General features: G+C 40.8%; 1 protein-coding gene across 5 annotated transcripts in view; it reads right to left on the bottom strand.

Annotated features, from left to right (window-relative positions):
* Nucleotides 1–15,155, bottom strand: part of LOC140453342 (histone-binding protein RBBP4) — a 59,985-nt gene extending 44,830 nt beyond the window's left edge. Inside the window, exons 1-7 of one of the 5 annotated variants that reach the window (XM_072547888.1) lie at nucleotides 14,978–15,155; nucleotides 13,460–13,600; nucleotides 11,204–11,351; nucleotides 9,395–9,540; nucleotides 7,317–7,490; nucleotides 3,319–3,434; nucleotides 2,550–2,710 (exon numbers count right to left, since the gene is read on the bottom strand). In XM_072547888.1, the coding sequence (XP_072403989.1) occupies nucleotides 2,550–2,710; nucleotides 3,319–3,434; nucleotides 7,317–7,490; nucleotides 9,395–9,540; nucleotides 11,204–11,351; nucleotides 13,460–13,600; nucleotides 14,978–14,993 (902 nt within the window). In that variant the 5' untranslated portion in view covers nucleotides 14,994–15,155. The remainder of the gene's footprint in view (nucleotides 1–2,549; nucleotides 2,711–3,318; nucleotides 3,435–7,316; nucleotides 7,491–9,394; nucleotides 9,541–11,203; nucleotides 11,352–13,459; nucleotides 13,601–14,977) is intronic. The other 4 variants (XM_072547889.1, XM_072547892.1, XM_072547890.1 and 1 more) reach the window with 4 other exon arrangements.
* Between the last annotated feature and the right edge of the window lie 717 nt (nucleotides 15,156–15,872).

Below are 15,872 nucleotides of genomic sequence, written 5' to 3'. Positions count from 1 at the left end.
ATGCAGGACGACTAAAGAAATTGAGATTTTGGTTGAGAAAAAGAGGGAAGCGTATGTTAGGTATAGACAGGATAGATCGAGTGAATCCTTAGAAGAGTATAAAGGCACTAGAGTATCCTTAAGAGGGAATTCAGGAGGGCAAAAAGGGGACGAGATAGCTTTGGCAAATAGAATTAAGGAGAATCCAAAGGGTTTTTACAAATACATTAAGGACAAAAGGGTAACTAGGGAGAGAATAGGGCCCCTCAAAGATCAGCAAGACAGCCTTTGCGTGGAGCTGCAGAAAATGGGGGAAAAGAGTATTTTGCATCAGTATTTACTGTGGAAAAGGATATGGAAGATATAGACTGTAGGGAAATAGATGATGACATCTTGAAAAATGTCCAGATTACAGAGGATGAAGAGTGGATGTCTTGAAACGCATAAAAGGTGGATAAATCACTAGGACCTGATCAGGTGTACCCTAGAACTTTGTGGGAAGCTAGAGCAGCAATTGCTGGGCCTCTTGCTGAGATATCTGTATCATCGATAGTCACAGGTGAGGTGCCAAAAGACTGGAGGTTGGCAAACGTGGTGCCACAGATTAAGAAAGGTGGTAAGGACAAGCCAGAGAACTAAAGACCAGTGAGCCTGACGCCGGTGGTGGGCAAGTTGTTGGAGGGAATCCTGAGAGACAGGATGTACATGTATTTGGAAAGGCAAGGACTGATTAGGGATAGTCAACTTGGCTTTGTGCGTGGGGAAATCATGTCTCAAAAACTTGATTGAGTTTTTTGAAGAAGTAACAAAAAGGATTGATGAGGGCAGACCGGTAGATATGATCTATATGGACTACAGTAAGGCATTCGACACGGTTCCCCATGGGAGACTGGTTAGCAAGGTTAGATCTCATGGAATACAAGGAGAACTAGCCATGTGGATACTGAACTGGCTCAAAAAAAAAGAAGACAGAGGGTGGTGGTGGAGGGTTGTTTTTCGGACTGGAGGCCTGTGACCAGTGGAGTGCCACAAGGATTGGTGCTGGGTTCACTATTTTTTGTCATTTACATAAATGATTTGGATGCGAGCATAAGAGGTACAGTTAGGAAGTTTGCAGATGACACCAAAAGTGGAGATGTAGTGGACAGCGAAGAGGGTTACCTCAGATTACAACAGGATCTTGACCAGATGGACCTATGCGCTGAGAAGTGGCAGATTCAGATAAATGAGAGGTGCTGCATTTTGGGAAAGCAAATCTTAGCAAGACTAATACACTTAATGGTAACGTCCTAGGGAGTGTTGCTGAACAAAGAGACCTTGGAGTGCAGGTTCATAGCTCCTTGAAAGTGGAGTCACAGGTAGATAGAATAGTGAAGAATGCGTTTGGTATGCTTTCCTTTAATGGTCAGAGTATTGAGTACAGGATTTGGGAGGTCATGTTGCAGCTGTACAGGACATTGGTTAGGTCACTGTTGGAATACTGTGTGCAATTCTGGTCTCCTTCCTATCGGAAAGATGTTGTGAAACTTGAAAGGGTTCAGAAAAGATTTACAAGTATGTTGCCAGGGTTGGAGGATTTGAGTTATAGGGAGAGGTTGAAGAAGCTAGGGCTGTTTTCCTTGGAGCGTCAGGGGCGGAGGGGTGACCTTATAGAGGTTTACAAAACTATTGAAGGGCATGGATAGGATAAATAGACAAAAATCTTTTCCCTGGGGTTGAGGAGTCCGAAACTAGAGGGCATAGGTTTAGGGTGAGAGGGGAAATACATAAAAGAGACCTAAGGGGCAAGGTTTTCCACACAGAGGGCGGTACATGTATGGAATGAACTGCCAGAGGAATTGGTGGAGGCTGGTACAATTGCAACATTTACAAGGCATTTGGATGGGTATATGAATTGGAGGGATATGGACTGGGTGCTGACAGGTGTGACTAGGGTTTTGATATCTGGTCAGCATGGAAGGGTTGGACCGAAGGGTCTGTTTCCATGCTGTACATCTCTATTATACTCCAACCCACGTGAAATAAGGGCCAATATTCCATTAGTCTTCCTTATTATCCATCGAATCTCAAAGCTAGCACATGGATGCATTCACGTGTCGCCGAATCGGTGTTGTAGCTTTCTGTAGTTTTCTCTCCATTTAAATTATACTGTGCTTTTGTTCTCCCTTCGGAAATGAACAACCTCATACTTTTCCCCAATTATTCATCATTTGACAACTTTGAGTGATTAGACGCTAGATTTTCAACTCTACTCAGGCAGATTCAAATTCTATTCAATTGTTTTAGGTATCTCCTAGCTGCACTCATCTCTACCACCTCCCTCCCCATTTCACTTAAGTCATTTACAAACCTGAACAGTTAACCTTACCCTCCTCTCCTGTGGAGGCTGGTTTACCTGACTGACTATTCTGAGCATTTGTTGCTTTCATCTCAGATTTGCACCATTTTGCTTTTTGCTACCTTGAAAGACTTTTTAAAAACTATAGAATCCCTACAATGTGGAACAGACCTTTCAGCCCAACAAATCCACACTGACCCTATGAATGGGAGAGAAAAATTCATCAACTTACATCATTAGTTTCTGATCATCTGCCACTGAACCAAACAGCGACTCATGCAGCAAGTGCCATGACACATCTTCTACCACTGCTGTATGACCAGTAAAGATAGTTTTTGCATCAACTATCTTTCCTTCTTTAGGTACAGCACTAATATCCCATAAGCAGATAGTCTGGGGGAGAACAAAAACAGTTACAGATCAGGTTTATAATGCGATGTTAACTTATATTTGGGTCGGTATTGATTTCTACTCACCTGACATGCGAACTTATTTCATCAGTAACTTTACATCAACATTTTATTTGCTTGCAGCACATTAACCTTAAAAAACTAGCCAAAAAGTAAACTAACTAACTTACATAAGCAGGAATTTCATTCAGAAATCATACACCTTTAAAACATAGAAATATCTGAAATACCTTGCTTGAATTGCAGTCTGCTCTTTTTTTTAAATAAAGGATATATTTATTCAGAATAAGTGTGCATGCAATTTTGAGGTTTTATTTTCCCAAACAAAACAGAAATACCACTTTCAAGAAAGACTACATTTATAGCTAAATAAAATAATGGAGTCCAAAATCCAACCAACTAAAACATGACTGTTGAAATGCATATCTACTAACCAGTATTCAGATTGGCTTTTTATAATAAAAAATACTTTGCTTTTAGAACAAATATAAAATGGCCATCCTTTAAGTAGGTAACAATACTGACCTTCGCACTCAAGATACATTTTGCTTTCTATAATCCACAATACAAAAGTGACAAGACAATGCTCACATGATCATCTGAAGCACTAAGTAAATGGCCACTTAGATTCGGATTCCATGAGAGCCCATAGCCTTCTTTCTGGTGCCCACGTAACCGAAGATCTGGACTGCACTCACCAGAGGGATCTGTGTAGTTGTAGTAAAGTAATCATTTTTCCACTTTATGCCAAAATAAATAAATCATGCAATATTTTACAAAACATACCACATTTCGTGGATAAGTCAACAGGCTGACAATTAACAGGCTTGTTGAAATCTTCACCACCAATTAATTTTAAATAGTTTAAGATGTTAACAGGGAGTAGAGCAAAGTTGAATTTGTAATTAGTTTCAATTATTGTCATTATTTGGAAACATTCAAGGTTTAAGTTGGGGTGATGACTTCTGTATTACATCCAAATCCAGTGTATTCAAAAAGAACGGGTACCCAATGAGCACAGTCCGCAGATTTCTCAGCAACAAACCCAAACAAGCAGACAAAATGTGTCCAGAAACCCTAACCACTCTCCCCTACATCAAAGACATCTTGGAAATGACAGCCAGACTATTCAGACCCCTTGGCATCATGGTAGCCCACAAACCCACCAACACACTAAAACAGCACCTAATGAACTTGAAAAGATCCTATACAGACAACAAGCAAAACTAATGTCATTTACAAATTACCATGCAAGAACTGTAACAAAGACTATACTGGACAAACAGGCAGAAAACTAGCTAGTAAACAACATGACCCTCTCTCATTAGTATCCTTACATACAGACGAGGAAGGACACCACTTTGATTGGGACAACACATCCATTCTAGGACAAGCCAAACAGAGACACGCATGAGAATTCCTATAAGTATGGTATTCCAAACAGAACTCTCAACAAACACATTGACTTGGACTCTATCTACCGCCCCACGGCACGGTGGCTCAGTGGTTAGCACTGCTGCCTCACAGCACCAGGGTCCCAGGTTAGATTCCAGCCTTGGGTGACTGTCTGTATGGAGTTTGCACATTCTCCCCGTAACTGCGTGGGTTTCCTCCAGGTGGTCCGGTTTCCTCCCAGTGGTCCAAAGATGTGCAGGTCAGGTGAACTGGCCATACTAAATTGCCCATAGTGTTAGGTGCATTAGGCAGAGGGAAATGAGTCTGGGTGAGTACATTAGTCAGAGGGAAATGGGTCTGGGTGGGTTACTGTTCAGAGGTTCGGTGTGGACTGGTTGGGCCGAAGGGACTGTTTCCACCCTGTCGGGAATCTAATCACCCCCTGAGAAAAAGAACAGTAAATGACATCACCACAGGAAATGATATCACCAACCCAAAGAAACCCAAACATAAAAATAGAAAGCAGGAATTATCAATAGTGCTTCACCCTGAGGTCCACTGAAGATATCACCTAGTAGGGTGACAAAACTTCTGGAAATGAAGCTTTTCAGCTCAGCAAGCAAACCTACATCCAGAACCTCAATCTGAGCTACAAATCTCCTCAAAACTCACTAAGAGCTGAACTGGTCAGAATTTATTTTAAGATAGGCAGAAGAGTCTATCATATCCAAACATCATATTTTCTAATACTTGACCCATAGCCTTGTAATATGTATGTTGTCAAGTGTTCATTCAAATAGTTCTTAAACGTCTGAGGGTTTCCACTTCTACCACCCTTTTAGGCTGGGAAATTCAAATACTCACAACCCACAAGGTGTTAAAAATAATTCCTCAATTCTCCTCTAGGGAATCCTGCTCCTTCCAACTGTGCCATCTGGCTATTCACCCATCCACCAAGTGAAAAGGATTCGATCTACTCTGCATATGCCCCTCAGAACTTTGTACACCTCAATCAGATTCTTCCCCCTCAGCCTTCTCCAAGGAAAACGACAGTCTAGTCTCTTCATAGATGAATCGTTCCAACTTAGACAGCATCCTGGTGAAACTTCTCCGCGCCACTGTCCAGCGCAATTACATTCTTCCTTAGTGTAGCAACCAGAAATGCACACAATACTCCAGATGTGGCCTAAATAATGTTATACACAGTTACATTATAACCTCCTTGGCTAATGTATTAAATGCTTTGACTGATAAGATCATGAACTTGGCTCCAAGTTGAACGTAAAAGTGTTGAGGCTGTAAAGTGCCAAATTATAAAAATGGGCTGCTGTTCTTGAGTTGAGTTATGTCAGAACATTATAGATGACCGCAGACAGAAATGTAATCATGAGAGCAAGGTGGTGCATTTTAAAAAAACATCAAGGTGAGCCCTGAGTGAACGGATTGCAGCAAGGTCAAAAGAGAAGCAGTTAGTGTGGATGGCGGGGGCGCAGAGAAATCGAGATAGCCAATGCCTCACAAAGAATTCTCAGTGAAAAGATCAAAATGGGCTAAGGGGCCAGAAGATTTTGTAACAGCTGCAAGGGCAAATGCAAACAAGATTTCAGCACACCAGTGGAAGAGACAATGATTCACAGGTGAGTGCTCACACATGGAAAAGCCATTCAAGTAAACGTTGTGAAATTAAAATGGGAGCTGTTCTGCAAAAACAAAATGTGAATTTATTTTACTTCAAAGGAAATTATTTAATTTCCTTCTGGATAAAGAAATTGTTCAGTCAAAAGGCTAAGCCTGAAATTTAGATCTTAGATATGGTAGATACAAATTGAAAAGGAGCCTGTAAGAATGTTCCAGTTATTCGGTTCAAAAATTAGAAACCTATTCCTAGTCAGAAACTGGAGCTCTGGTGCAGAGTGGAAACATTAGTGCAGAGGGGAGACACAGTTTCTCCTTTTTCTGTATCCATCTTCAGCCTCAGAGACCAGAAGTTGAAAAGCTAAAAGGAGAGTTTTTAAAACATTCAAGAGTGGACCAGGAGACAGCACAAGACAAGAGGTGACCTTGGCAGAACAGACCAGATGAGTACCTCTAGCATGTCCAGTCTTTTCAAGCAAAAACAGAGTTTAAAACTTTAGCTTACAAGATTATGACAAATCTTAGATCAAGATAGACAAAGAAAAACTATTGCAGCTGATTGTGGAACTATCAACCACGGAACACAGATTTAAAATTAAAGAAGGAAGAGGAGTGAAAACAGAAGAAATCTTTTTCTTTTAAATGCAGTAAGCATTAATGACCTGGTACACACTACCCATGAGAAGTGCAAGCAGTGGTGGGTGCGTGGAATGCACGGACAGTGGTGGTAGTAGAGTCATAGACAGAGCCATTAGGGACATTTAAGCAACTGCTAGGCAGGTACATGAACAACAGTAAATTGAGGGATGTATAGCTTAAGTTGATCTTAGATCAAGATAAATGCTCAGCACAGCATCGTGGGCCTGTACTGTGCTGTACTATAAACAATGATTTGAAAAGAAACTGGAGAGACACTTGAAATAAATGAACTAGCAGAGTTATGGGAATGGAGCAGAATGGAGAGACCAGAATTATCTTTGGGGTGCAAGCCATGGATGAGTGGCTAAATGACCTTCTTCCTATGCCATAAACGACTGTCTAGAAAATACTGTGTATAGTCAATGATTTATTTTTTAAGATTGTATTTTATTTTGCAAAAGTGTTCTGAGTCAATTATTTTATATTTTAAGATTATTCATTTGGCTCTTTACAAGGGATAGGATACGGGGCAGTTAGGACTGTCAAGGGTTACCTTACCAGTTCAGCTTGTAAAAATTTGGAGAACACCATCAATCAAGAAGCAACTGCTGCTTCATGGATGAAATGATATTATTCTAGAGATTAAGGTAATTGTTCAGATCCTAGTCCTGGTTGTCATACAGCCATGTTTCTGTAATAGCAATTAGACTACACCCATTTGTACTTTTAGATTATCTACTACTTGCAAATGCTGTGCCCCTTTAGGTAGACTGCCTTTATGCCCAGGTTTGTTTTTCCTGCCTTCTATTCTCCCAAGGATGGTACTGGCAAAACAAAGTTTCCAAAATTTAAACAGAAAGACAAGAAAATCAAGTTGATTAATAATACCATGTCCTGATCTCCCAATTCAACCTGCTTACCTGGTTTGGAAGGATGTTTCGTATAATCAAAGACCAACACATCACTGGAGGGAGTCTTAGTAGCAATAATGCAAGGATTCTGAGGCATGTAACGAGCACGATTTACTTCCCCTTCGTGGTTTATTTTTATTTCAATCTCTATCTTTCCACTAACAGAACCAAATCCACCAAATTCTGTAATAGAAGCAACAAGCAGAAATATGTTTCATGGTTCACTAAACAACCCAGTGGCAATCTAATAAATTAAGCTGGCAGTAAATCAAAGGCAAATGTCACCTTATATTTATTTTCAACTTTGAATATCTTAACTCAATTAATGAGGAGTCATGGAGTCAGTAATGTACAGCATGAAAACAGGCCCTTTGGTTCAATGCACTTACACAAAAACAGTTTTTACAAATCATACTACCTCTTCAGGAATTTCAACAATATTTGTATGCTAAGACTACAAACATTTCAAAAGTACCTTTAAACAGTGAGGCATGGGCAAGGGTCTGATGGGTTCAAGTTAGCAGAGCAATGCTGTTTGCAAGTTGTTCCTTATTATCACCCAAACGTCCTAAAAGCACATAGCAGATGCCTCTACAATATTGAGTAATCCTAGTCTTACAATGTTTTCTACGAATACCAGCTGACATGCGTACACTAACTCAATTTTCCCACATAATTGTGCATCTGTGATGTTCTCACCAAGTGAGTAAGTTTCCAAATCCTGCTTAAATTATTTTACATCTTCCTTACAACTAACATTCCTACATAGCTTTGTATCATTTGCAACTTTGGAATTATTACATATGGTCCCCACATCCAAATCAGTCAATATGTATTATGTTCAGCTGTTCAGATCCTAGTCCTGGTTGTCATACAGCCATGTTTCTGTAATAGCAATTAGACTACACCCATTTGTACTTTTAGATTATCTACTACTTGCAAATGCTGTGCCCCTTTAGGTAGACTGCCTTTATGCCCAGGTTTGTTTTTCCTGCCTTCTATTCTCCCAAACAAGTTTTCTACCATCAATTACCAAATTTACTTCCTTCTAATGGCAGCACTGGCAAATCTCCCTGCTAGAATCAGTCGCAGGCATGTCAAGTTGAAACTCATCCAGCTTATACAGCTCCCACCTGCCCTACCACTGGTTCCAATGCCTCAAATCTGATGGCCAGCCAAGTGTTCAATCAATGTTCCTGATTTTATTGCCCACTAGCACATGGCACTGGGAGTAATCCTGACATTGTAGATCTGGTTGTTCTGCTTTTTAAATTTCTTTCCTACATCCTTCAAGATCTGCTTTCAGGACTTAATCGTCTTCCTACTCTTGTCACATACTCCTGTACATGAACCCCAGCACCCTTTTATAGCCCTTCTTCAGACTCGTGTCTCCACGCACGACATGTTGTTTCATTACCCTCCACATGAATCACCTAACTTCCATCACAGCCTCAGACTCAATCCAAGATGAAATAAAGTTTAAAGTGTCTGCTGCAGATAATATTTTAGAATATTAAAAAAGCATTAAGAACTCGTTCGCTAGACAAAAAGAATTCCATTCACGTTTTTAACACCTCATAAAAACGAGCATTTGTATTCACAGAACCACTTCAAAGACTTTATTCACACTTAGACCTGCCACAGTGAATTGACAGGTCTCTGTGATAAAGATAGGTTGTAAAATTATGCAACACACATAATAACCTCACGTTTGTCAACACACAGTGACTCAACAAACATGGCAGTATTTTTAAAAATTAAATGTCATGGAATGCGACAGTTCCAATGAGACTGTTCACTTTCTAATTACTTTATCTACTCAGTCTCCAAAGTGTCATATGCCAAAAAGGTACCACCCGTCAAAAAACATTTGGCAACTATAGGACTTCTAGAGAAAGGTTTAAAAGCTCTTAAATAACGTTTTCGACACCACAGTAAGAAAAACTGGATGCTTTAAGTCAGCTGCACTTTAACATATGCTCACCTCAGTGAACCATAAATTTAAAGCCACTGCCATGCTATTTTGCTCAACTATCTATATAGGTCACAACACCATACGCATAAAAGGGGTTTAAAAAACCTCTTACCTCCTTTCTCACTATCGTAATGTGAAGCATCAAACTGCGCATCATCATTTGGCAGTTGAACACTGGCGATGACCAAATGGTTTTGCTCATCAGATGTGTGGGTTCCCAGCACCAGCCTGTGAACACTGTAGTCCTTTCCCTCAGGTCTGCAGATTAAATATGGTGTTACTAAATTATTCAGTCATACATTTTTGCCTGCAAAAACAATATTAATAGGACATTGCAAGCAGTTGCAACCTGATGCAAATCTTATTCAGCGTTCAGAACAGAACATCCTGAAAACATCAAAAATTGACTGCAGTCAATCTAAGAGCTGATGCTGGAAAACAGGTCTGGTTCAAGGACAGAAAGTCTTTCTTTAAAGATGAAATGCTTCCTGGAAAACCTGATGTTACGCAAAAATCATTTATGCGAAAATGCTTGAAGCTCAAAAATATCCTGCTCCCCGCTTTACTAAACACCCAGCTCTCAAACACAACCTGGGAACATCCAGGCATATAGTGATGTTAATATGAAACAGCAATATTGCACTAAGAATGCAGGGCTCCACTTGGTCAGTAATGTTAATATGAAATAAAAGCTGCATGAGACAATATCAAGCAAGGATTTTCCAGTGTGATAGCACTTTGAAGCATATGTGACAGGCAAAGCAAAAGTTTACATACCAAATTTTGCTCTTTCTAGGTGAGATGTGGGTATTATTACTGTTCCCAACTAGCCAACCTCAGGAAAAGAGATCATAAATCCAAAAGACAAAATTTTAAGCACGTAATTGCAATATTGCAAAGGCTGGAAATATGGACTTAGTTTTGATAACAGGCATAGTACGCAGATCAACAATATTGTACATGTTATTTAACTGGACTTCAGGAAGACCCTTCATATTGCTGCACATTATAGGCTGCTGAACAGGCAAATGAATTAAATTTCCACTACCAAATTAACTATAGGTCCAGACAGATTTTTGATTTATAGCGCAGTCAAACATTATGGAAAACAGGCAAGAAAATGAAAATGCAGCCAGGATCACATGAGAATTGACCTTATTGCATAGCAAAGCAGGTTCAAGAAGTCACATAGCCTACTCCTGCTATTTCTATTGTACCTATTCTATTAAAAGAAAGCAAAACAGAATATCAAGATGCATAGCAAAGAATACTCTATAAATTCAGAGATAATAACAAAATTGTATTCAATCCTAAAGAAACATGTGGAATTCTTCATGTAGTCTACATTGCCGTTTGTCTGATGGGAAAGAATTATTGGAGAAGACACAGAAGGACTATGCAAATTATTTAGATTGCAGAACTGAAGGACACAACAGATGGAAAATTTAAGCAGTCTGTGTTTTTACCTCAAAATAAAGATTACAAAAGGAATTCATAGAAGTGTTTGATCTGATGGATTTGGAATAACTGGGTTGAAGCTAAATTTTGTATTTGACAAAAAGTTAAGTACAAGTGGTCACATTTACAAAGTCAAGACAAAGAAAATAGAAAAATCAGAGGAATGTATTCTCACAGATGGCAGAACAAACAGCATCAATGTGTTTCAACGAGGAAACCAGATAAGTTAATAATAAATGGAATGGAGACAAAAACACAAAGAACACTGCAGATAGGTGACCGAGATGGGGTAAAACTCTTCTACTTCAAGCTATTTAAAAGTCAGAAGTTACAAGAACACGAGGTACCTTCGATGACATAGCCTTTTACCCCAAAGTGGAATCTAAATGCATATGCAGCATAGACATCTTCATTTACCAAATAATACTGACATTCACATCACTTATCCTTCAAACGTTCATACCTAGAAACATCAGGCAACCACTGTGCAGTCAGGCTTGGCCATTCCAGAGCATGCGTCATAACCAGGTCATACAAAAAGGGAGTATTTTTCTTCCAGATCTTGTATTCTTCGTTAATAACACGCTCTTCCACGGCATCATCAAAGGCTGCTGCAAATGCACAACTTGTCATTAACAGCATACAGAAGTGCATTGATTCAAGTTATTCCTACTGCACCACTGGGCAAACATTTATTTCCTACCAGCTGCTAGCATTTTTCTTTTGAAGCAATCACCAAAGTTTCTACTCAGTACTACCGTGCATACCTATTATTACAAAATGCAAGCTAACAATAAACCTCCAGTCATTATTAAACTACGTTTATTCAAAAAGGCTCATTGATCAAATAATTTAGAATGCAGCTTCGATAGAACTTAAGATGCAAATCCTGATTTGCATTTTACCTTGGGCAAGGCAACAGGGGAAAGACTAAAGAGAAGGTGCGGTCACCAAAGGAAAAAACTTGGAGCAAATGGATATGCAACTGCTTGTCATGGCTAACAATCGAATGCTTTGTAAAGGTAACTTATATGGTAGATAAAAAACCTGCGAGAACTTTCAGAAGGTTGTCAATAAAGATTTCACTTAGAAGATTTAAAAATTAAGCACTTAGAAATGGAGAGGACCTATTGAAAGGAGTATGAAATTGCTAAAGTATATGTAAAATAGGCAAAGTCAAAAAGTATTGGACTGGAAAAGCACAGCATGTCAGACAGCATCCGAGGAGCAGGAGAACCGACATTTCGGATATAAGCCCTTCATCAGAACGTTCCTGATGAAGGGTTTATGCCCGAAATGTCAATTCTCCTGCGCCTCGGATGCTGCTTGACCTGCTGTGCTTTTCCAGCACCACACTTTTTGACTCTGATCTGTAGCATCCACAGACCTCACTTTCTCCCAATGAAGTAGGCATAGCAGATATTTATTCCAATTGGCAGAATTGACTAATGGCGACTCCAGTGGAACTGTATTGGAGACTCAGCACTTCTACCAATTGAATATTTCAAAACAGATAAGAACTCCTGAGGTCACTGCACAAAGTCAGTGACAAAGATAACATCAGTCTACAAAACAACAAAAAACAAACTGGGAGCAAAAAGGTTTCAACAAATTTCCAATTTCTTCTGAGCACCACAAGATCAGATTTCCTGAGAGATCTAACTGGGTTAGAGTCGAATTGTTTATTTAACAATACAGTCATTACAATGCAGGACTCCCTTCACATAATACCACAACACAGTGTCAGTGTGTCAGTCAAAATTATGTAGTATGTAGCTGAACCCACAAACTTGTTAAAATATTGACATGCTTTTACATTTGTTTATTTACAACACCATGGCCAGTTATAAGCTGTTCTCAAAACCTCAAATATTTCTGATAATATTAGAGAAAGATGCCTTTCAGAACCAACTGCACTGTCATAAAGATAGTCAAGTATGAAGAAAGATGATATGGGTGAATACTGACTTAAAGACTGAACGTAAACTTTTAACCAGGCTTTTCATGACAGATGTAAGCAAGGGCATTTGGTAACAGCATGCCAAGGCACAACGTAGTTTTGGCGCAGGAAAGGGAACAATAAGAAAAAATACATTTCATGCATAGTTTTTACAAGGAATAAATGACTAGGTAGTCTCAACAATCAAAGCACTTCTCTAGCAGGAAGCAGAGTACAAAGAAAATGATATGCAGGGGCCATTATCTTTATGCTACCTCCAAGACCCAGTAAAGTGATCAGGCTTAGAGAAACCACCTACACAAATTCTCATTAAAATCCATTTACTTCATTAATCTCACATTGATACAGTACTACATGCCTGTAACCCACAGAATTTCTGCACATAGCATATCTATAAACTATCATCCTCACCCTTATTCATGAATCACTTACTACAAGTTAAATTGGAAAGGGCCATGTGACAAACTTACAAAACACTTAATTTTAAGGGGAGATGTATAACAGTACAATTTACACACTGAAAAGCATTAAAGTACATTTGTTGAACAGTTGTCACGTTTTACATTAGAACAAATAATCAATGGCATGAGGTGAATTACAGATGTGTATTTGGGCTTTGGTTGAATTGGGGATTAATGTGAGAACTTTGTGTTACAGCCACTAGTGAATACCCAAGGCCAAAATTTAATGGTGTTTCCCATGCACGTCTCTAATTCATCTCCTGACCATCCGTTATTTTGTATAATATATACAAGGTACTTTTTTTTCCTCGTTTCCATTCATGACAAATGGCTGGCGTCGTGTCGAGATGAGTGGACTGCACAGGTGAGGCGGCCGTCAGTAATGAAGAACAGTGGGTGTGTGACGTCACAGGTGTAACATCATAATGGGCATCTGATGCTAGAGGTGCAAAATTAAAGAAAAATAATCTGAACAGTCTGAAAATAGTACATGCAGTTTACAGGGAGACAAATTTACATAAAATGCAGGACAGAGTACCTTGCATACATTATATATTTACATTGTAATTAATTCTTTTCTCATATCCCCTTAAAATATAGTGTTGCTAAGGCCCAATGTACAGAGCTGGAGCACAAGAATTTGACTGTCACTCAAGACCACAATCCGTGCTCAGTCATTTTAATTTTAGACATGACAGTGGAGACAAGGAGAGTTCTTTTTTAAATGCTAAATCATCTGGGATGATGAAACAAGAAAACTGGCTGACAAGTGTTCCTTTCTACATTTATCAAGTGCACCTACTGATAGTTTGAACAGAGGGATACTGGCAGCAACATCCCACTCTCCTAACTGAGAAGGAAAACACAGATTTGCAGAAGGGGACTAGTTTATTTCTAAACATACAAGTCATTCTGTAATCATTTTGTACAAACGACTTTGTATAATCACTTTTGTAATAAAGCACAATACAAATTCAAAATAAAAAAAGTGAGCAAGACGGCTACTTGCAGTTAAACTTCAGAACTCTAAATACAACAGGAAAAACATTCAAATACTATTCTAGCAAATGGGCTAAACAGTTTTAAATTCATTTATGAAATTCTGAACTGTACATTGATTAAATAGGCTGGTGGCACGAGACAGTGGATCATTGACATATTGGGCACGGTAGGCAGAAGGCAAATCTGTGCCCATTTCCAAACGTCAACGAGGGCAAATCTTCCAAAAGTGAAATTCATATCAAAGACAAAATCTGTTGCATTGCTGATAGAAGTCGTCGTTCCCAAGGGGTCGCTATTGTACAAATAAGATTTTCACACACGAGCTTTAAAAATTAGAAATGTGTCATCGCCAATGCAGTCAACAAGCGAACAGAAGGCGCTTTCATAGTCCACAATCAACTGGAACAAGGAATTCACCCTCCGCTCACTTCATCAGCTTTCCATCTCCAGAAACCGCGCTCTGATCGCAGCGACACTCCGCTGGAAGCCTCGGGCCGCACACCGGGACAGGGCGGCAAGGAGCCGGAGCCGGAGCCGGAGCCGGGCCGGGCCGGGCCTGAGCCACCAGCTCCAGCGCCCACAACCAGCTCCTTCACAGACAGCGGCGGGAATCCCTGCGGCCCAGAAAAACGCCGACTGAGAGAGGAACGGCAGCGCGAGGCCCAAGGCGGCGGGAAGCCCTGGGCCCGAGACCCCCGGGAGGGCCCGGGCCCACAATCATGATTCCGCAACATGTCGGCCGCTAATGTGGACAGGGCTGAATCAAGATGGAGGCTGGTGCTGCGCGACGCCGCCCAGCCAAGCTGTCGATTACCTTCTTTGTCGGTCATGCCTGCAGCTCACGGGGAAATGGGGAGGGAGGAAGGGGGCGGTCAGGGAACCTGACGGTCTCAGTCCAGGAGCTCGGCTTCTTCCTCCACCACTACCGCCGCCTTTGTGCCTATCCCTGCGCCTGCGCCGCCACGACCGTTTGCGCGCCAAACCACTGAGCCGGTAGCCCCAGCACAGTTATCCAATCACAAGGCGCTGAAGAGCTGTCAATCAGGATAGTTACCGAGACAACGGCGCGCCAGGTGCCGGTGCTCCCTACCATTGGATAGTCGCAAGGTGATGGCCGGCAGGGGCCCCACCCCCAGATGCTGGCGGTATGAGGAGACCAGAGTTTAGATCAGTGTGGTGCTGGAAGAGCACAGAAGGTCAGGCACCATCCACTCTGGAGACTTCCTGCCTCTGTTCCTGATGAAGGGCTCTTGCCCGAAACATCAATTTCGCTGCTCGTTGGATGCTGCCTGACCTGCTGTGCTTTTCCAGCACCACTCTGCTCTAAACTCTGGTTTCCAGCATCTGCAGTCCTCACTTTTGCCTGCATGAGGAGACCATTCAGCCCCTTTGAAATTTGGTCCCTTATTCCCAATTCCTCCACCGCCTCTACTCCCAGGAGGACCAGTTCCACCACAGAACACATCCAATGGCCCCCTTCTTTAAAGACTGCAATTTCCCATCCCACATGGTTAATGATACCCTCCAGCGCATCTCAACCACTTCCCTCTGCCTTCAAACCTCACCCCTCCAACTGCAACAAGGACAGAACCCCCCTGCTCCTCACCTTCCACCCCACCAACCTCTGTATATATCGCATTACCCTCTACCATTTCCGCCTCCTACAAATGGACCCCACCACCAAAGATATATTTCCTTCCTCACCCCTA

This window comes from Chiloscyllium punctatum, chromosome 27 (assembly GCF_047496795.1).
Source record: "Chiloscyllium punctatum isolate Juve2018m chromosome 27, sChiPun1.3, whole genome shotgun sequence".
Classification (NCBI taxonomy): Eukaryota; Metazoa; Chordata; class Chondrichthyes; order Orectolobiformes; family Hemiscylliidae; genus Chiloscyllium; species Chiloscyllium punctatum.
The sequence above is the reverse complement of the archived record's forward strand: the minus strand, read 5'-3'. Positions and strand labels throughout refer to the sequence as shown.